At 40.0% G+C, this 21,623-nt stretch overlaps 1 protein-coding gene across 2 annotated transcripts in view; it reads left to right on the top strand.

Moving 5' to 3' along the window:
• The window catches only part of dctd (dCMP deaminase), a 33,074-nt gene extending 11,779 nt beyond the window's left edge, over window positions 1-21,295 (top strand). For both annotated transcript variants that reach the window (XM_051945695.1, XM_051945696.1), the window contains exons 3-6: window positions 3,036-3,171; window positions 5,264-5,380; window positions 9,596-9,692; window positions 19,945-21,295. In XM_051945695.1, coding sequence (XP_051801655.1) covers window positions 3,036-3,171; window positions 5,264-5,380; window positions 9,596-9,692; window positions 19,945-20,029 — 435 coding nt within the window. In that variant the 3' untranslated portion in view covers window positions 20,030-21,295. The remainder of the gene's footprint in view (window positions 1-3,035; window positions 3,172-5,263; window positions 5,381-9,595; window positions 9,693-19,944) is intronic.
• Window positions 21,296-21,623: the final 328 nt, after the last annotated feature.

The raw sequence follows: 21,623 nt of genomic DNA, 5'->3' as shown, positions 1-21,623 counted from the left end.
TCCATATAACCACTTAAAAATGCGCAAACATATGTATCAGTAAGTTTTTTGACATAACGTTCACTTTCCCGTTCATAAATTCGTCTTCTGTGTGTCAGGAAGAGGTGAAGTTGTATGGGGCGGGGGAAGGTGTCTGGCTGAGAACAGGACTCACTAAAAGGCGGTCCGGATCCGGACCCAGACGCCGTCTCTACGGGTGTAAATTTGACAGGTCGCTTCTATTTTACCGGTGCAGCTTTCCAGTGTTTGTCATTGGTCTGTCAGCTCAGAAACGCACAGACCAATTATGTACGAGTTCAGGCATCCCACGTGACACTACTCAGCCAATGACGTCACTGCATTGCATCGCAGCTCTGCCTTCAAAAACCAGTTGAGAGATGAGCGACAAAGAGGACAGTAGTGATGGCAGTTTGGTTCTTTTCAGAGAGATTTTGGCACGGCTTCCAAAGAAAAGCCGGTTCTTTCTTCTCCCAAATGGCTCCTAATTTATTATTGTTTGTAGCCTCATATTTTAGCCTAACCTGGCAAATATGAATCATTTGTGTTTTGACAAACACTTTTGCATTCAGTGTTATTATGAGAAGCCTTGTAATTGACTCACATTGTACATTTGTTCTGTTACAAAAACAGGCATTCTTACTTTTGTTTAATATTTCAATCAAACTTTTTTGCACAAAAAACAAATGAACAAAACTCTGCACATGAACCCACAGAACCAGAACAGAAACAGAACCAGACTCGGTATTCAAACAGTATAAATGTCCACAGTGCAAGGAAAGGCAATTTTATTTGTATTGCACATTTCATGTAACAGTGACAGCCCAATGTCCATTACAGTAAAGGCATATATACATTCAAAAACAAAATAAAAACAAGTCGATAAAAGTTGCATTAAAACAGATTAAAATACATAAATAATTCAATTTCCATAAACTTTAATAAACTCTGTCCGTGTGTGTGTGTGTGTGTGTGTGTGTGTGTGTGTGTGTGTGTGTGTGTGTGTGTGTGTGTGTGTGTGTGTCTGTGTGTGTGTGTCTGTGTGTGTGTGTGTCTGTTAACAGCATAACTCAAAAAGTCATGGACGGATTTTCACCAAATTTTTGCAGGATGTCTGGAAGAGCAAAAGTAACAATCGATTAGATTTTGGAGGTGATCCGGATCACCGTCTGGATCCAGGATTTTTTTGAAGGTCGAAGGACAATTGAGAGATGGCCACCAGGATCCAGACGGTGATCCGGATCACCTCCAAAATCTAATCGATTGTTACTTTTGCTCTTCCGATAATTATTTAATACTGAAGGGTCGAGCCCGTTTTTCTTCAAAAGAGGCTTTATCACAGCGGCTTTTAAAACGTCTGGAAATACTCCTGTCTGCAATGAGGTGTTGACTAGATGAGTGAGCTGTGGTAACAAACTGCCCAACACAGACTTTAAAAAGCTTGTGGGCAGCTCATCAAGAGAACAACTGCTGGAGCGCAAACTGAAAACAACATCTTCAATTCTTTTTTCATTTTCCATTGAAAAATGTGTAAGTTGTAAGAGTCCAACTGGTTGGAAAGTTAACATTTGGGGCGTAAGGGTTATTGAATTTTTTATGGATTGGACTTTATTTTTAAAAAATAATGCAAAATCATTACATTTTTCTGTGGTCATTAGGTCATGGGTTGATGTGGTTTGGGGGTTTATTAATTTGGCCACAGTTGCAAATAAAACTCGAGAATTGTTGTTACAATTTGAAATTAATTTAGAAAAATAGCTCTCTCTTGCTTGCCACACAGCTTGATTGAACATAACTTGCTTTGATTTGTATATCTCGTAGTCACCCTGAAGCCTTGACTTGCGCCATTTACGTTCAACACACCGGCACTCTCTCCTTTGCGTTCTGACTTAACCTCATTATGCCATGGAGCGTTTTGTTTCTTTTTAACAACTTTGGTCTTCACAGGAGCAATAGAGTTCAAAGTATTGAGAACACTAGTTGAATAGGAAGTGAGCAGCAAATTGACATCTAAACACTGAGCATCCTCAAAGTGAACCTTCTCCACAAATTGTGCCCTCGTATTATCCTTTATAAATCTTTTCTGGATCACAGTGGAACAGACACAAAAATGATCAGAGACAGCAGGATTAACAATATTTACATTTGTAACGTCAACACCTTTAGTAATGATTATATCTAGAGTGTGTCCTTCATTATGTGTAGGACCAGTCACATGTTGAGTCAAACCAAATGTTTCAAGGGCATCACAAAGTTGTTTGGCATGCCTGTCATGAGCTATGTCAACGTGCACATTCATATCACCACTAATAACTACATATTCAAATTTTGTGCATACGGATAAAAGAAACTCAGTAAAATCTGAAATAAAAGGAATTTTTGGAGGTTTATAAATAATAATGTACAGTAGAGAAACATGTTGAATCTTAATTTTAAATTAAGTGCAGGGTGAGATTCAGAAAAATCAGAAGCCCGAGCTTGGATGGGTTGATACCATTTCTTCTTTCAGTGAATATCTGCCATGTTTTTGAGAAGATTCTCTCAGATGGAAGAAGTTGTCTCTTCTCCATCACCTTCACCAGGTGGGGCAGACTGAGACCTTGGCCTGCCTCCAGCTCAGTGGGTCGTCTGCTGGTTGGATGAGGGCTTGATGAGCGTGATCTCACTTGTGTCTTAGGATAAATTTCCCTTGCTAGATGACACCACAAATACTTGTCGGTTAAACTAGTAATTTCTATTTTATTAATGTACAGTGCAAGTTGAGTCGACCATTGCCAGGTAGTCAACTATTGCATCCATTTAGTTGAGACTACTCAACTAGTCCAAATTTAAAATATCTGTCTAATCGGGAGGGAAATTTCTTGCTAGGAACATTTTGTAGTAGATGTCAGTGTGATAGACCTGCAACCTTAATTGCATCTGGATTTCAAATTGGGTGCATTGTGCTTTAACCAGTAACTTTAAAATTAATCAAATTATGTATTATGTTTACAGAAGGGACTTTTAATGCCTGCGTGTGTTTTTTCTCTGTGTTACAGGTGGGAGCATGTATAGTGAACCAGGAGAATAAGATAGTTGGCATCGGTTACAATGGGATGCCCAATGGCTGTGATGATGACTTGCTCCCGTGGTCTCGGTCTGCTGATGACCGCCTTGACACCAAATACCCTTACGGTGAGAATGCATGTGGACCGATGCTCTGTACCTTTTACAAGATGTAATTTTGACTAATTACTTTGGTTTTCTGGTGGTTTGGATTAGGACCATGTACAGCGAAGCAGCAAGGTGCTTCTGCTTTCTGCCACCAATTCCTTCATATTTTTGTGTGAAAGAATGTCTGACGTGTCTCTCTGAGCTAAAATCATCTTATTTTTATGTTATGTTGCATTTCTTCTCATGTGTCAAGTAGAGGGAGTGTCCTGTAGAGGGTGGTAGAGGACAAATAATGAATTCTCCTCAATCTTTCTTCTTTTTTCTTCCCCTGCTAGTGCTCAATTTACAATATGATGGATAGTCGAAAAAAAATAAATAAGTGATGCACAACACTCTTAAGGCACTTTTTTCTGCATTTGTATTTCTTGTTGTTCAGATTTTTTGACTTTACCTGTCATTAAGTGCACTGAAAATTCTGACAAAATATTCTTGCATATGAACTCTTGCTAAAGTAAGACATAAACTTTCAAATCCTTCATAATGGCCTGTAAGAAGCTACAGTGTTTTTAGAACCCCAATGTTAAAGAAAAACAAATAAGCAGATTGCTGAGGATTTTGTCTTTTCCTGAGTCATACCACCTTGTTTCATTCTTTATTCTTACAGAAGAATTCTACCAATTTTGCAACGTCTTTTCACTGGTCTTCATTATTGCATATCTGAAAATGATAAAGTTGTCACTCCACAGGGAGCTGAGTGAAATCTAGTGAGTGCCTCAGTGTCACTGTTTGGGCTCAAGACTACAATTTAAGAATATAATAAAATAAATTATGTGAATTAGAAAGAAGTGATCTCACCATACTGCTGTATTTTGCTCTTCATCTCTGTTCAATGCTGCTTAATCCACTACTAATAGAATCACCATAATGTAAGGAAAAATATCCAACTAAACTGTCAGTGTTCAGGTTGAATTGTGGGTGCGATTAACTCCAGGTTTTGTCAACAACACCGAATAAATAGAATAATAAAGATAATGAAGATGAAATGCTGTTTTAAGTGAGCAGCATTCATCATGTGGATACCATGAATCCACTGAGTACATGTTGTGTGTTTGTGGTTTGTTGTTCTTTGGGAACTTCAAGACAGTCGCACAGATTTTCATGAGGATGGCACTAGAAGAAAGATTAACATGGAATGAATTTTTTGCTAAAAAGTCTGTCATGATAATATGTTTATTTCAGTCGATATTAAAATTATTACTCATTTTTTAATTACCTATTTTAAGCAAAGCCTGGGGTTTTATTTTGTATTTGCCTGCCTCAGGCTACTTTGAATTTAACTACTTCAGCCTGTTTACCAAGGCACACACTTGTTCATTTTAATATTAATGCAACAATTAAAAAGATAGATTTGGATAAAGGGCGACCAGGGCGAAGCCGCAGGACCTCACATGGAGCACAATTTTTTTGTTCATGTAGCTTTGCATTTTCATGAAGTGCTAATGGGTTTAGGTGAGGCTATGGAGCATTGATGAAGTGTCTATCACCCGTACATATTGCGATCATTTCATCACCCAGGCCTACATTAACACATTAGTATTCATCTGAATGATTCTTCTTCTGAAGATAAATACAATCAACCAAATCCATGGAAACCTGGATATGAGGTTTTATAAGTAAAAGGTATAGAAAAGGGGAATGGACAGACCAAACTGATCAAGTGGTTGTGCCTTCAAACATCTCCATCAACATCTCTTTCTGCAGATGGCGTCTTAGTTACTCTGAATAGTCCACAGGCTGTGTTTTCATTGGGACTATTTCCCACCAAATGTAAAGTACAATAAAACATTCTGTTTGTGATGGCTTTAGGAGAGACGTAAGTGTGTATTGGTGTATTTCTCCAGCGTCCTATAAATCATCCAGTGAGCCAGGATGCTGCGTGTCCAGACGGTCTTGGATTGAATTCCTGCCTTTTTATGGCTGTTACAGTTCTTCGCTTTCACTGATTTTTTTTTTCTTGGATTTGTTTTGAATTGCAACCCTAATTACATTTTAAACAAGAATATTTGCAATGTCTTGTTCTGACTGGGGATCGTCTCCATACTTTGTCCCACAGTGTGCCATGCAGAGCTGAATGCCATTATGAACAAGAACAGTGCAGATGTGAAAGGCTGCACCATGTACGTAGCTTTGTTCCCCTGCAACGAATGTGCCAAGCTCATCATCCAGGCAGGTGGGTGTTGACCACGCACACACGCACACACTTACACACACGCACTTAGACTGTTGGCACACCACTGATATTGATGCTTAAAGGCCAATAATGCTATTTTATATTACTGATATTTAAGCTGGTGCCAACTGTATGCCCATATTTTGTGCCAACATTGAGTTTCCAAAGCTTTTCTTGGCAAACTCACTTCAGTTCAAAATATATCGTATCACCATCCTTTCAGAATATAGACTTAAATAGATTTTTAGAGGAGATTTCCTTATACGAGAAACTGTTGACCCATAATGAGCTAGCTGCCTTTACTATCAGTCAAAACTGGAGGGAGAAAAACAGTTGTATGCATGGGAAGGAGCTGGGGAATGTCTAAAAGGCTTGCTTTTAGGCGTTTTTTCATTTGCGTTTCTCTGCTTGGGTACCTCACACCAGGCTAGATTTTCGATTAAATAGAATTTGTTTTTAAAATATGTTATGAAAATTTTTACTGATAATGATCAGTTTGCTGCTAGCTGCTAATGTTCAGTCATCCAACAAACTCCCTCAGCAGTAACAGCCTGCAGAGTCTGCTTCAGGCAGGCAGGATCTGTTTAACGTCTTTTCACATCAGGCTCAAATATCCGTATGAATTATTTGGTCATATATTTCATGAAATTGACTTTGTGGGGGGTGATGAAAGTTGGTGCTGTAGAAGATTTGTGTATGAAAGAGAGAACGGGTTACTGTGCATGTCTGCATCAGGAAGGAGGTGTTATCTAAAAAAAACCCCAAAAAACAGGTTTAATAGCAGCTTTGATTTCAATGAAAATAGTGTGAATGTGCAAACAGCGTCGATATAACCGCTGTCAGTTGCAGTTTATTCAGTTAAATCTTTACATATTTAACGAATATGTGTCTGTGTCACCAGCCTCCACTTTTCACCATGCATCAAGACTATCAGTTCCACTAGTCTCACACACAATCTCATCATCCCACCATCACCGGGTCACAGCCAATAATCCAAGTGTTGTAGTCGTCACCTTGTCAGATTCAGGTTTCAAAATTCCAAGTGTTTTCAGCTGTGCACCTTGCCCTCTAGTTAAATATTGGCTGTTCATACTCCAGAAGCCCATTGTAGCCAATTATTCCACTCTTGCCTTGTACTTTTCACACAGGTCTTGCATAGCAAAACAAGGTTGTAACATTATGTATTTGAATCAGTTTGCCTTACTTCACAAACACTTCCTGCAGTGTGACTGCTGTGCTTGCACACATCACAGTGCTGATGCTGAATTATGTATGGTGCAGCCCCAGTTATTTACAGTGAATTTTTGACCTTATTGTATATAATATAATAATAATTTATGCTTTCATACAAGGCTTTATAAGTGTCCATCACTGTCCCTTTAATAGCAGTATGACTGACCCAGTACTAGAAGGTAGAGACTTTTAATGTCTTTCCCTACTGGATGAGCATGGTATGCATTTCAAATAAAACTATTTATTTTAAACATTAAGAATATTTTGAAATTGACTCCTGACTGGTAGCGTGGAATCCCAGGCACAGATACCTACTGCAGTTCTTTTTGTGGCTGAAAGTAGTACTTTGTCTCCCTCACTGTCTCAGTCAGTCTGGCCCTGCTTGATGACTTAAATAAACTCTTCTGCTGCGACATGTTCATAATGGGACTGCACAGGGGTGGCTCCCTTTCCCACCTTCCCGGAATCTTTCTGCATGGAGTTTGCATGTTCTTCCTGTGCATGTGTGGCTTTTCTAAGGGCACTCTGGCTTCCTCCTACAGTCCAAAAATATGCTGAGGTTAATTAGTGATTCTAAATTGTCTGTAGGTGTGAATTTGAGTGTGATTGTCGGCCACTGTATGTAGCCCTGTGATAGACAGTTACTCAAGGTCTGTGCCTTATATCAAGATGGGATAGACTCCAGCCCCCTGTGACTCTTATGAGGATTAAGCAGTGTATAGATAATGGATGTATGGATGTTCATAAGGGGGCTGCACAGTGGATTGGTGGTTAGCACTTTCACCTTGCAGGTAGAGGATCCTCAGTTCACGTTCCCTGGATCTTTCTGCATGGAGTTTGCATGTTCTCCCTGTGCATGCGTGGGTTTTCTCCGGGTACTCCGGCTTCCTCCCACAGTCCAGAAATTGAAATATCTCTTTATTGAAATATTAACTATTTAAAATACACATACAAATGACACAAACAAGGAACAGCAGGAAGATAAATCTTGTAAACGCTGTCCCCTGTGTTTCATAAAAAAACAAACAAACAAAAACAAATTACAATAAGCAACCTTTCGAACCCCACTCCTCACCAGGTCAACACAAGTTAGGCAAACATAATCACAAACAAAATATATATATTTATGTGTCTTACTTATTGGGAATTTCACATTCCAAAATTATCTTTTTCTCTATATTCTGACATTATTTTATCTTTAAACATTTTTTTGAATTTGTAGACACTTGCACAGCTTTTAAGTTCATTTCTCAAAGAGTTCTAAACTTCAACTCCATAAATGGACACACACATTTTGCCGGCCAGAACTTCAGGCACCCCATCTGAGCGGATTCTTCCTCTTTGGGTCTCGGTGTGTTCATTGCTCATAAATGAGGTTAACTGGTTACTCTAAATTGTCCGTAGATGTGACTGTGAGTGTGATTGTTTCTCTTTGTGTAGCCGTGCGATAGACTGGTGACCTGTCCAGGGTGTCCCCTGCCTTCACCCCCTCTGACCCTAATGAGGATTAAGCGGTGTATAGATGATGGATGGATGTTCATAAGGTCACATCTTTATGACATGAGTGCATCTGCAGACGGGGAGATACTGATTGAGCTGATGAAGACAAGTAGTCCTACATTCAATCATGGTGTCTATTGCAGTGCTAGGGCCGCAAAATGAAATCATATTAATCATGATTTTGGCTTCCCACAATTAAAATAACCATGACTGATTGTGATAATGATGTTCAAAATTTTCAACTCAGAGAAAATCCCCTTTTAGAGAACAGGTTCTGTAGATAAAATCACTTGGTATTAAATTAGGTAAATCTGACATGAGCTCACCTTATTGCACTTTGTAAAGTAATTATTGGTCACGTATCTGATTGAGCTGTTGCGTTGTCGTAACTAAGTAGAGACTGGAGATTTCTCTGCTCACAGCCAACGAGTTAGCCTCTACTATAGCCTATATGTGAGGTGTTTAGGGAACATCAGTAAATTATAGTGTCTTATGGACAAGTAGGTGTTTAGCAAGTGAAGTGTTTAGCTTGTACCCAGTCTATAACAGTGATATAAGACAACCTCAGACAAAAGACTGGTGACAAAATGTATAATGCGTTATTTTCAGTAAGATATTCTGCAAATATCAAGTCTTGAGTCACGTCAGTCTTTACATCTGTGCAGAATAAGGGTATACAAAGATAAGTGTTCATCAGTAAGTATGCAAGGTGGAAAAATGGGTTCAGCGGTAGGATTGACCAGATATATGCTGATGTGACCAGCTGAGAAAATCAGTAGAACCAGTGCTACCAATGGAAAAGTTAGGCTGCGGTCCTGACAAAAAATCAAAAAGAAATCTGGCAGAAAGTGGCTAATTGTTGCAGGTCATTAATGGAATGTCAGTGTTAAAAGGAAATTATTAGTTTAATCTGTGTTGCATTAAAGGATGCCTTTATTTTGAAACAACAAAGAAGTAACTAGAAGTATGTGCCCTACTTTTGATCTCCATTCTTTAAAATACACAAACAAAAAATGTAGGTTTAAATTATTCAAATCTGATCTGCCCTGATCTGAGAACAGATTTATAGCTTAAAACATTTCTTTTAGTAGTCTTAATCTTTATTTGTAATACAGCCAATGTGCAAATGATTAGGTTAGGTTATGTGATAATTCTGCATAATCACTTCTGAATATATTTAAGCCTGTTTTTCCCCACATTGGTCACAGCAGAAGAACAAAACCAGAGACAGCCTCTGCTCTGTGAAGGCAGAAGCTTTCATTTAGTTTATTTGTATCTCACTGTACAGTGGCATCTCACAGCACAACTGTGCTCAACATGATGTTTGGGGACTTTACACACTGTTAATACTGTTAATGTTTTCTCTGTTCGTGCAAGTCCCCATGCACAAAGGACAATTCTTTCAAATAGACTAACACGCCTTTAATGTTGCACTGTTGCCTTCTGTATCCCTTCATCATTTTTTTTCCTTCTTCTGTCTAGGTCTTAAGGAAGTGGTGTATCTTTCTGACAAGTACCATGACACACCTGAGATGACTGCATCCAGAAGGCTGCTCAACTTGGCAGGGATACAGTACAGGTGAGAAACGCATATCTTTTTCTGGCACACAACAAAAAAGGTTTTGCTTTCTCACCTTTAACTCTTGGCAAGTGGATATTTTTGAGGATAGCCAAGGTGCATTTCAAAGGTTTTCTGGGTGATTGAATTAAAGGCCAGATCTGTTAAGGTCAGTTAAACTGTGTAATAGTTCCTGGTATAGCCATGTGACAAACTGTTTTCCTAGTCGTATTCTTGATTGATTTCTGACCAATCAGGAGTGGCCCGCTGCCCACTTCTACAGTTTGCATATCCCCTCCCGCTGCACTTGCAAAATATGTAGCAGGATTGCTGTTATACTCACAAGAATCTATTCTGAAATGATAAGTAACACATTTTATACATTTCTCAGCAGTATCTTATGTAACATGTGCAGGAAGAAGTGCCTTATCTTTGAAGGAGAACTTCCTTTGAGCAGGGAGGTTGGAGCAGGTGTCACCTAGTCTGGCTTAGTCAGCCCGTTCTGTAGAACATAATAGTCTGGCTGCACCATGCCATCATTCTGCATAGGGGGGATACCCTATATATCAACCTACACCTGGTGAGTCAGACTAAGTGTCACCAAAACCTAGAGGGTGGCAGTTTTACTCCCATTGTGTATTGACACAGTTTGTCAAAACAAAGTCCACTTTTTCCATCTTTGTCAGTAACAACTTGGAGAGTGACCCACATCAGAGTAGTCTCTCTATGCTTTTGTATTATAAAATCCCACTTTAGATTTCTTCTCAACCCCATCCTTGACTCCAGTCTTCTGGTTGCAGTAAATCAAGGGTTCTGTTGTTTGTTTTCTGGCTACCTGCTGCTGCATGCAGAAAAGGTAAAAATGTGTGTTCCTGTCAGATTTGCATGGGGTCCTGCATGTCCCAGTCCTACTGCAGTCCTGCCGGTTCTGGTGCCTCTGCTGCCATTGTTTGTCTCAGTGATAGTGTCATGATAGGAAAGTCAAAAAACACACACACTGGAAAACACAAAGGCGTGGTTGAGACGGACTGAAGCAAAGAAAGAGAATGTACTGTAAAGAGCCTGTAGAAGCAGGCTGATTTTAAAATGTATCTGCAGCACACTTCTTACTGAGTGTAGTAAAACTAATGGGTAGTGCTTGTCTGACTGATTTTTTTTTCAGGGTAGGACCATGGACATGCTGAGAGTTTTTGTTTTACTTCATGAGAAAAAACTGTAGATGTGTAGATGTGTGTAGATGTGGATGTGAAGATTCTGCTCATCCATAATAATAAAGGCCCCGCTTTTAAAAAGAGGTTTCTGTTGAATGTTCTATCAGTGCTGTACCGTCAACAACTAAACTTTATTCACATCCACTTTAGAGTTTCTACAGAGGCAGATATCTGAAATTGAATCCAGCTGTCTACCATGATACCACTAGGGAGAACCTAAAAAAATCCATTTTTTTATTCGATTTTATTTCTGTATTCTTCAGTATTTACAGCAATCTTTGGACTGAGTGCAATCAGTTGTACACTGCACACACAATTATTAGGGAAGTTGTATTACTGAGGATTATTTTTATTTTTGAAGTACACAGTGCTCTCAGTCAATCCAAAATGTGAATAAACCTCAAATTTAGCAAAGAAAAAGGAGAGTTTTGGCTTTGTTAGGAGAATTTGTATTTGTGCACATTTAATATGCAGCTATTTGTATGCAGAATTATTATGCAACTAAATGAAGAACAAAAATATTTCCATCTCACTTTTCTCATTCATTTTTTTTTTCATTTTAGAGTAAGAAGAACAAATACACTTGAAATTTACAAATAAATACTTCTGACATTTGATCAAATATTCAGTGACCAATGTAGCCATCTTTATTTTCAATGACTGTCATGAACCTTCCATCCATGACGTCTGTTAGTTTCTTGATCTGTTGATGATCAACTTCTCCTGCAGCAGGAACCACAAAACTCCCAAATGCTGTTCAGAGAGGTGTATTGTCTTCCCTAACTGTAAATCTCATATTTAAGAAGGACCCAGAGTTCTCCGCAGGGTTTAGATCGTTGAGGATGTCTTTATTCTGTCTGGAAGACTTGGATACATGTTGATGGAGCGTTGTCCTGTATGGACATCATGGCCTTCATCAATGATGTAGACTTTTTCCTGTACCACTGCTTCAAGAAAGTATCTTCTAAAAAACAGCAGCAGGCTTGGGAGTTGATTTTAAGTCTATCTTCAACCTGAACAAGACTAACTCCTCCTTAATAATAACAGCAGATACCAGAACCCTACCTCCACCTGTGGAGCTCTGCGCCTATTAGTGATCCATCCATCCATCTGGTCTGTCAAGAGTCACTCTTATTTCATCTGTCCATAAAATCTTCTGAAATCTCTTGACCCAGTGTTGACATTTCAATTTTACTTCTGGACTATCCAGGTAGGTTGCATTTCAGAAAAATGGCAACACTGAAGGTTTATGAGTTCGTGGTAGCTTCTTGTTTAATTCTCCTCAAGCCTTCAGCAGTTAATTTGCATCTTTTTATTCTCCACGTTTCTTGTGACCCTGTTGACTATTTGCAACAAAACGTTAGATTGTTCGGTGATCACACCTCAATAGCTTGGCTATGTCAAGAGTGCTGCGTCCCTCTGAAAGGCAGTTTACAGTCTTTGACTTTTCAGAGTTCGTTTAATTTCTTTTTGGGCCCATTTTGTATTAGGAAACGAGTTGCCAAATAATTATGCACAGGTATCAGGTGTTGATCACTTTAGGCCACACCCTGCCTCATTACAAAAATACACATCACCTGAAAATGCTTAAAACCAATTGGAATCCCAGTTTATATAGCATTCAGTTAGAGAATATGGATGAAAGTGATGGTAAGGTCAAAATACTCACTTGCCTAATAATTGTGCACGCAATGTATTTGCACTAGTAGGCCAACTCCCTGCTGCCTTGCAAAGTGGCACATCTGAAAATATTGCATTTAATCAGCAAAACTGAAAACTCCCTGTAATGAAGCAGTTGACAGAAAAAACGTAGATTTCTTATTTTGTCCTGTATCACATTCTAAATGGACTGCAAAGAGAATAAGAAAAAATGAAAGAAAAAGTAAATTATGAGAGCATCTTATCACTGGAAAAAGACTGAAGCTGCTTCATTATTAATCCGTCACCACCCTCTAAGCCAGGGGTTGGCAACCCGTGGGTCCGGAGCCGCATGCGGCTCTTTCAGTCCTCTATTGCGGCTCCCTGTAGCTTTGGAAAATAAATAATCAGCAGACTATTTAATTAAAATTTCTTTTATTTTAGATTGTTAATTTTTAAAATTTAATTCTAAATTTGAAGATTATGGTGATCTTGTAACATCAAAAAAAAAGGTCTTAATTTTTTGTCTGTCAAAATATGCGTCCCAGCCGTTGTATAATCTCCGACACTCACCGGCCTGCGTGTATTCATTTAGAGTCCTGTTGATCTTCGGATCCCAGTGTTTGCTCTACATTCATTCAGCAGTGGCGAGCCACCATTCCTAAATCCTAGCCGTCGCTCCTTCAAATTTCTTTCTTTTTTATTGTCGCAAATACACCACCACCGCACGTCTCCGCCTTCACAGCAGAGTCCTGCATTGTGTCGGGTACTCGTGAGTACTAAGGTAAACTACGGATAATTATCTTGCTCAGTATCTACTCTTTGATATGTCAGGTTAATACAACGTTACTCGCGAGAGCACGGCTCGATGTCACGTCCAGCATCCAGGGAGCAGGTCAGAGAGTCAGAGGAGTGTCGTCTTGGAAAATAGAGCAGCGACTTACCGGAGAGAAGTTATGATTTTATGATAACTCATAATAGATTTTACAAGTTAAATAGACATTTGCAAAATATTGATTTCCAGCTAACATTATGTAACATGAGGTCCAGGAGCAAAAATGACATTAACCAAGTAAGATAAATATTAGTGGTAGGACACAATTTAAAAAATGAATCTATCTAATTAGAGGCTTTGTATTTAATTAATCATGACTGATGGCATCATGAAGCAATATCTGACATAATCAGCAAAGTTTTTCAATTTAAATAATTTTTGGTTGATGACTAAATTGGTGAACAGACATATACGTTAACTTAAACAAGTATATTTCATTTATATTTATCTGCATTTTTTATCTGTCTGCTACATTTACAGATTACTGCAAACATAAAGTTCATTTATCGCGGTTGTATTCAGTATTCAGGGATGAGAATTTGCCGCGGATCCGCGGAATTCCGCGGATTTTATCATTGCCAGGGTCATTCTTGTGAATCGTCTAAATTCGAGGAGAAAATGTTTTGGGGGGGTGAGGTATGTTTATGGTCGGCGAGTCGTAATATCGAACGGCTGCTAATATCCACCGCGCTGAATGCTAGCTGCCACTCAGTGAGAGCAGTCATGTACAGTCCTGTAATCGAATCACCATGAAGTGCAGAGTCCAGGGATGGGAATTTTCCATGGATCCGCTGATTTCCGCCGATTTCATTTCAAGTCTGAACACTTTATTGTCGCTGATACTCCCGCGAGATGGTAACGACGTTAACGATAGCTTGTTAACGACGATTGTAAACGGCCCAGCGATTGGAAGTCGCTGCGCCGCCGCACACATATCACATACCCCCCCCCCCCCCCCCCCCCCCCGTCAACAACTTTCCGCTGGAATCAGAACTTGCTGATCCCATCCCTGAGTATTTTAAAGCTTTTTGTAAACTCAAGCACCTTTAGCATCTCGAAAAGTGGTCTATTATGGGATGGATACACTGGCTTGAAGTGCTGCGGTGATCAGAAAACTATTTGTTGCACAATTTCCAAATAACCATGCTTTTATCCAAGCTGCCATCAGGAAGAGTTTTAAAGGAAACTTTCTACCCAACACACTCAGAGTGTTCTCGTCTTCAATCACTGTTCACCAAACTTTGTTGTGGGCTGACAGTGCATCCTGGGAATCTTCTTCAGGGGCTGGAAAACAGACTTTTGGTTCATTTGCGCTTTAACAGTAGCACAGACAGAATCTAAATGTCAGTGTCGAGAATTTATTTGTCTTCAGCAGTCCTCCTCCTTATTGGCTAGATTCATTGCAACCAAAGCCAGATCACGTATTATTTGCATCCTGTCACTGCTCTCAAAAATGCTAAACTTTGCAGTATTTGATGATAAATGTTGATTTATCATCAAAGAGTTATCGGTGTGCCAGAAATTTGGGAACTGAAAAAGGTGCGGTTAAATACATTATTTTTTAATGCATTATTTTTTAGTTAATTAATTAGTCAAAATTAACAAGGGCATAGAGGTAAAAAGCGATATATGCAGTGTTGTCTTCATTTTAAATGCCAAAAGGATTTTGCGGCTCCTGGTGTTTTCTTTTCTGTGGGAAACACGTCGAAATGGCTCTTTGAGTGTTAAAGGTTGCCGACCCCTGCTCTAAGCGGTCCAGCAGAATGTGGATGCCGCTCCTGTGTGGTGCTGTGTTTTACAAAGTCAAAGGAAAGGAGTTGACATTCTGTTCTGGTCAACATGAGACAGAGCCTGAAAACACATAAAAACTCTACACTTGCTATACAGCGCCATAAAACACACCTTTGTGACACGTCAACTGCTGTCAGCCAATCAACCTCATGAGAACTGTTAGCCAGCTCAGGAGCACTGCTCACAATAGAAATATTCTAAAATCCACATTTACCATCAAATAATGCAAAGTTTAGCATTTTTGAAAGCAGTGACAGGATGCCAATAATACGTGATCTGGTTTTGGTTGCAATGAATCTAGTCAATAAGGAGGAGGACTGCTGAAGACAAATAATTTCTCTACACTGACATTTAGATTCTGTCTGTGCTACTGTTAAACAGTATACTGATATGAGAAATGTATTGCAATACCCTACAGGTAAAAGGGTCATTCCAGAATTGGAGGACATTTGGGCTTCAAAATGTTTGAAAAATAGATTCTCTTTTACAATATTTTCTACATATATATCAATATCTGGTTGTTTATTTTATTGAATGAGTGGTATGTGTTATCTGTGCAGCAGACCCCTCTGTCTAAGACCAATAAAAACACCTTGACCTTGAATAACAAACAGGCAATAAGCTATTAAAAATTTGATCAGCTTGGCTTGCACATTAATTGTACCATTTTTTTACGTGTTGTTTGCTAACCCTACTCTAATCACAGTAACAGGGTTGCTAATCCAGGGTTGCTGTGTTTTGGGACACAGTGTGTATGCAGTGCTCCGATTCGATGCTGTCTGCGGGCAAAGTGAGCACAATCTCTACTTTTTTTCTTCTTATATAAGCACACTGCAAGTTTCATGCCGTCAGAACAAGTTCTTCTGAGTAGACAAAGAGAAACGGGGCATTTTTTTCACCTGTAGCCGACTATCAGGGTGAGCCCACAAACACCACAAAGCTCATCAGTGAAAGATGGTGACCCTGCGTACACCACCAATATGTGCAACTTGACAAGACATCTCTCTAACATACATGTCGACTTGTTTACAGGAGGGGGCTGTATGTCAGGGTGACAGGTTAGCAAAAGTGAAAAATACATATTAGGTCCTGCACTCAAATGTAATTCAACTGAATGATTTGGTTTGTGATAAGCAAAGGTTTTTCACTAATTACTCCTTCTACTTACTACTTCACTGGGACTATTTTTGACATAAGTAAGCTCAGTGATAAGGCCGTAAATGGCATCAAAAATTATTATATCTATTCTCAGTGGCATTCAAAATTCTTTCTACCATTTTCAAGAAAAACATTTGATAATAATAATGTCATAATATATAATTATAGACTGTGATTCGTCAGATATGTGCATCTGCATAAACATGCCAAAGCATTGCGATAATTGCTCTGGCCGAAAACTGCATGGGGAAATGGGGAAATGCAAATTCCAGCAAAAATAGCTAGAAAATATAGAATTCAGAGAACGATTGCAGCCCGTGGGTTGTCTGGTGTTTTACGGATTCAGAAATAGTGAAATGAAGGGACAGTTTTCATATAAAAATCATCTTTTAGAAAAAACAAACTCATGTAATTTGTTGGTTCACAGTCATGGCATTAAAATTTTTACAGTATAGCATTAAAAGGGCAGTGAAAAGTATTAAATTTGACTGGCTGATTTCTGCAGAAACCCTGAGTTAGCTTTATCTTCTTAGTAAACTTAGCAGTGTAGCAAACATCTCTATATGCAAACACGCTGGTATCATTATCTGACTTTACTGAAAGCTGTAGAAAATCGAAATTTCACAAGTTTGCTCTTTAGCCTCGCTAGTTATAAATGATAAACTGAATTCCTGCACAAAGAGTGAGTAAGTGATTGAATTGTGCACTAAGTACTGCTGCACTTAACCTGCAGTGTGACATTTGAAAGTGGAGGAGAACGAGTAAAGAGCTGATCTGAAGAGTTCCTCCAGTTCTGATTGAATAAGAAAATGTGTGAAATATTGAACAATGTGTCCTTCTGTCATTTTATGGCTTCCTCTTTTCAATGCCTTGCATTGGTATTGTCAAAAATACTGTCTTTGTCTTCAGGTTGTGTGGTCTGTCATCTATTAGTCCATTACTTTTCCTGAGGTTTGAGCTTGTTGCTGTGGTATTGCTTCAGTACTGGTGTTATTATGTTTAGGCATAGATAGATAGATAGATAAGAAATTTTCGGTGTTACAGCAGCAAATACAAAAAACAGTACAAGGAAAAGAGCAGTGCACAGATATAAATAGGCATTTTCTCCTTTTAGAAAAAATATAAATGCAGCAGAATTCCTGTGAAATTGCACATTGTGTCCCTATTTACACTCAACAAAAATAAAAACGCAACACTTTATTTTTGCTCCCATTTTTTATGAGATGAACTCAAAGGTGTAAAACTTTTTCCACATACACAATGTCACTATTTCTCTCAAATATTGTTCACAAATCTGTCTAAATAGTGAGCACTTCTCCTTTGCTGAGAGAATCCATCCCACCTCTCAGGTGTGCCATATCAAGATACTGATTAGACACCATGATTAGTGCACAGGTGTGCCTTAGACTGCCCACAATAAAAGGACACTCTGAAAGGTGCAGTTTTATCACACAGCGCAATGCAACAGATGTGGCAAGATTTGAGGGAGCGTGCAATTGGCATGCTGACAGCAGGAATGTCAACCAGAGCTGTTGCTCGTGTATTGAATGTTCATTTCTCTACCATAAGCCGTCTCCAAAGGCGTTTCAGAGAATTTGGCAGTACATCCAACCAGCCTCACAACCACAGACCACGTGTAACCGCACCAGCCCAGGACCTCCACATCCAGCATGTTCACCTCCAAGATCGTCTGAGACCAGCCACTCGGACAGCTGCTGAAACAATGGGTTAGCATAACCAAAGAATCTCTGCACAAACTGTCAGAAACTGTCTCAGGGAAGCTCATCTGCAAGCTCGTCGTCCTCATCGGGGTCTCGACCTGACTCCAGTTCGTGGTCATAACCGACTTGAGTAGACAAATGCTCACATTGGATGGCGTCTGGCACGTTGGAGACATGTTCTCTTCACGGATGAATCCCGGTTTACACTGTTCAGGGCAGATGGCAGACAGCGTGTGTGGTGTCGTGTGGGTGAGCGGTTTTCTGATGTCAATGTTGTGGATGGAGTGACCCATGGTGGCGGTGGGGTTATGATATGGGCGGGATGGGAATGTCGACTAATTTCCGAATCGACTAGTCGCTAATTTTATTTATCAGGTAGCCCAGACGGGGGGGGGGTAAACGGACAGGTGGTGAAGGTTTGGAGAAATGAACGTGTCATCCGGAGGTCAACCGCCCCCTGCTACGTGTGCGGGGGAGAGGAGGAGGAGCAATTCTCTCCCTGGCTGCTCAGCCTGTTTACAAAGAAGCTGATGTAGACGGTGCATGATGCTTAATGCAGCATTTAACCGACTAGTAAAATACTAAACGTTTAATAAATGAGTAGGCGGTTAAACGATTAAACGACTTGTCGCGCACATCCCTAGTATGGGCAGGTGTCTGTTATGGACCAAGAACACAGGTGCATTTTATGATGGCATTTTGAATGCACAGAGATACTGTGACGAGATCCTGAGGCCCATTGTTGTGCCATACATCCAAGAACATCACCTCATGTTGCACCAGGATAATGCTGCAACATGTTGCAAGGATCTGTACACAATTCTTGGAAGCTGAAAACGTCCCAGTTCTTGCATGGCCAGCATACTCACCGGACGTGTCACCCATTGAGCATGTTTTGGATGCTCTGAATCGGCGTATACGACAGCGTGTACCAGTTCCCGCCAATATCCAGCAACTTCACACAGCCATTGAAGAGGAGTGGTGTGACATTATACTCTGTGCGGCGACTGCTTCCAAACTGCAGGGGGCAGTGTATCACAAACACACGTCTACCTAGTCTACTCTGATACTTAACTAGAGTAGAAGAAGTTTGGCATTGCTTACACCACTTGTATAAGTGTCCATATTTCTAGACTTCAGCTACGGGTAGGTCCTGGTCCTCTGCCATGTTTTTCTAACTGCTCCGTCCACGCAGTTAGAAAAATGTGGAGGTGCACAACGCGGAAATTTTCTGCATGAGAAGTGCTGCTGGAGGGGACACGGCTGCTAAAATGATGTAATTTGTCTACATGGAGCCGCATGGATCTCGTGGACGCGACAAGCATAGAACAAGCTGAAGGAGGGGTGATGCAGTCAGCAGGGGGTGCAGATAGATGCAGTGGTGGCTGCTGCAGGGTGGCCAGGGCCAGGGGAGGGGTAGCTGGCTGTTGAAACCTGTTTGGTTAAGTGGTTGTTACTGCAGATGAGGGAAAAAGAGCTAAAATTGTGCTGTGCATATTTTTAAAAGGAAGGTTAACAACCGTGATGTGTTATGTAGCAGATTTCATGTTTATGTTTTCTTTATGATTAGCATGGTGGAACAGTTAGACCAGAGGGATCTGTGGCCTGAAACATTTTGAGAACAGCTGCTGTGAAAGACGGTGCCGTGATGCTTCTCTTTCATACGAGATTTAGTGTGGATTAAAGAACATGTGTGCAACATATTGCAGGACTTGCTGTGCAGTGAACTGGGTGTGGCTTTTGTGGGTAAATGTTTGCATGTGAACCATGATCATTATCAGGGTGCGAAGCAGAAAAGGTGACTTTCATCATCATCTGTGTTTTTCTTTGGCCTTTTCCTTGTGTGTTCTCATACCTGTGCATCTTTGGCTAATGCGTGTGCTGTTGTTTTTCTCTTTTTCCTCTGTGTGTTTTGGCAGGCAGTTCAAGCCCAAGAGGACTGAGATTGTCATTGATTTTAATTCCATTAACCACCCTGGAATGCTGAACCGCGCGACCAAGTGAAAATGCAAAAGACTCACCTTGGGGAGCCACTGGATGAGGCGGGGAGGCAGAGGAGGAATGACGAGATTGAAAGGGACTTTGATGCCTCTTTTCTGTAGGTCTTCTTGCCCCCTGCTTTGTCCAAAGGAAAACTCAAGGATACCTCGACTTTGCCGTCTTTTGATATTTTGATTAACCGGATATTCAAGATAGTTTCATTTGACGCTTCGCCCTTTGTGGCTGACTATAGCAGAAGGTCTTTCTTTGCTGCTTCCACTTTTTTTCTTTTAAAACTCCCTTTGGGTTTAGGAATACACAAGGCCTCTGAACAAACTGTCTTGAGTGTTTGATTTAAAATCTTTTGTGTTGTGAATCTGATTTTTTTCATGGCTGTCTGCACAGGGGAAAACCAGAAATCTTTTTTCCACCTCTTTCAAACAAGGTTCCAGACTGATATAAGGGAACCTTGATATTCCGATCACTTGGCCATTCTTCACATTCACAGTGGAAGCTGTCCACGAAGTCAGTCAGTGGTATACTGGGAGCTGCTGTCATTAGTGTCAGCCTCCGGCAACTGTGTTAACACTAAGGGTTTCAGGGGCTAGCGGCTCTGTGTACATGAATGTTTTATGGGAGCACTGTAAAGAATGGCCAGGCTTCTAAATCCTCCAGCCTGATGCTAATTTTACTTGTACTTTACCTAACTGTTTTTAATGCAGATTTGTTGTATGCTGCTAAAACTAGTCGGGGCTCCTCTGTATATCATTTACTGCAGCTTAATGCTAATTTGCATGAAGCTAACACAAGCTTTTCACCAACTTGTTTGCAAAAAGTGGCCTTGTCAAATTCAGCCAGTTTTACTCTCCTTTTATGTTACATTTTACTTTACTATTTGAAATCTACTCTGTATTCTATTGCTTTCAGGAAGGTATGACTGCAATATGTGAGGCATCAAAAGCAAAAATGTTTAAATGCACAGTTTTTTTATTAGTGTCATGATACCAAAGTTCTTTTAAAACATGTTTATGCATGTGTGGACGATTCAGCTACATTATCTTTGAACAATAGTTGCTGTTGAAAACAGTAGACCCTTGTGCTGCTCCATTGTGTGACACACTGTTCCAAGAAAACTAGTCATTGGTCATTAAGTTTCCGTGGACTGACCACATGTATGTACGTGTGTGTTTTCCCCAAGTAACCACCTCTCAATTCTGTCTTCATATCACCATTCCTTTAACTGTGTCCACTGTTAGTGCCCTTAAAGTCAATAAAACTGGGAACACGTGCTTTTAATGTCCATGCTCTCATTAATTTTTGAACTTTTTCAGAAGTCCCAAATAATGGGCCAGAGTCAAAGACTTGACCGTATTCAAATGTTGCAAAAAGCTCCTTTAAAGATCTTCAAAAATTTAATCAGGAGAAGTCGGCATTGAAGAGCAGCAGAATTTATTGTCGACAGAAAATCCAGGAGCAGTTCTGAGCATGGTCCAGCGCTACAAGAGGCCATGAAAACAGTGAGCTGTGCAGCGTCTGTTATGCAGTGAGAGTTGGTCATTTTTTCCACACCTATAGACTGTATTTTGGCAGGACCCTTTTTTCCTTCCTCCACATCCGA

This window comes from Acanthochromis polyacanthus, chromosome 3 (assembly GCF_021347895.1).
Source record: "Acanthochromis polyacanthus isolate Apoly-LR-REF ecotype Palm Island chromosome 3, KAUST_Apoly_ChrSc, whole genome shotgun sequence".
NCBI lineage: Eukaryota > Metazoa > Chordata > Actinopteri > Pomacentridae > Acanthochromis > Acanthochromis polyacanthus.
The sequence above is the reverse complement of the archived record's forward strand: the minus strand, read 5'-3'. Positions and strand labels throughout refer to the sequence as shown.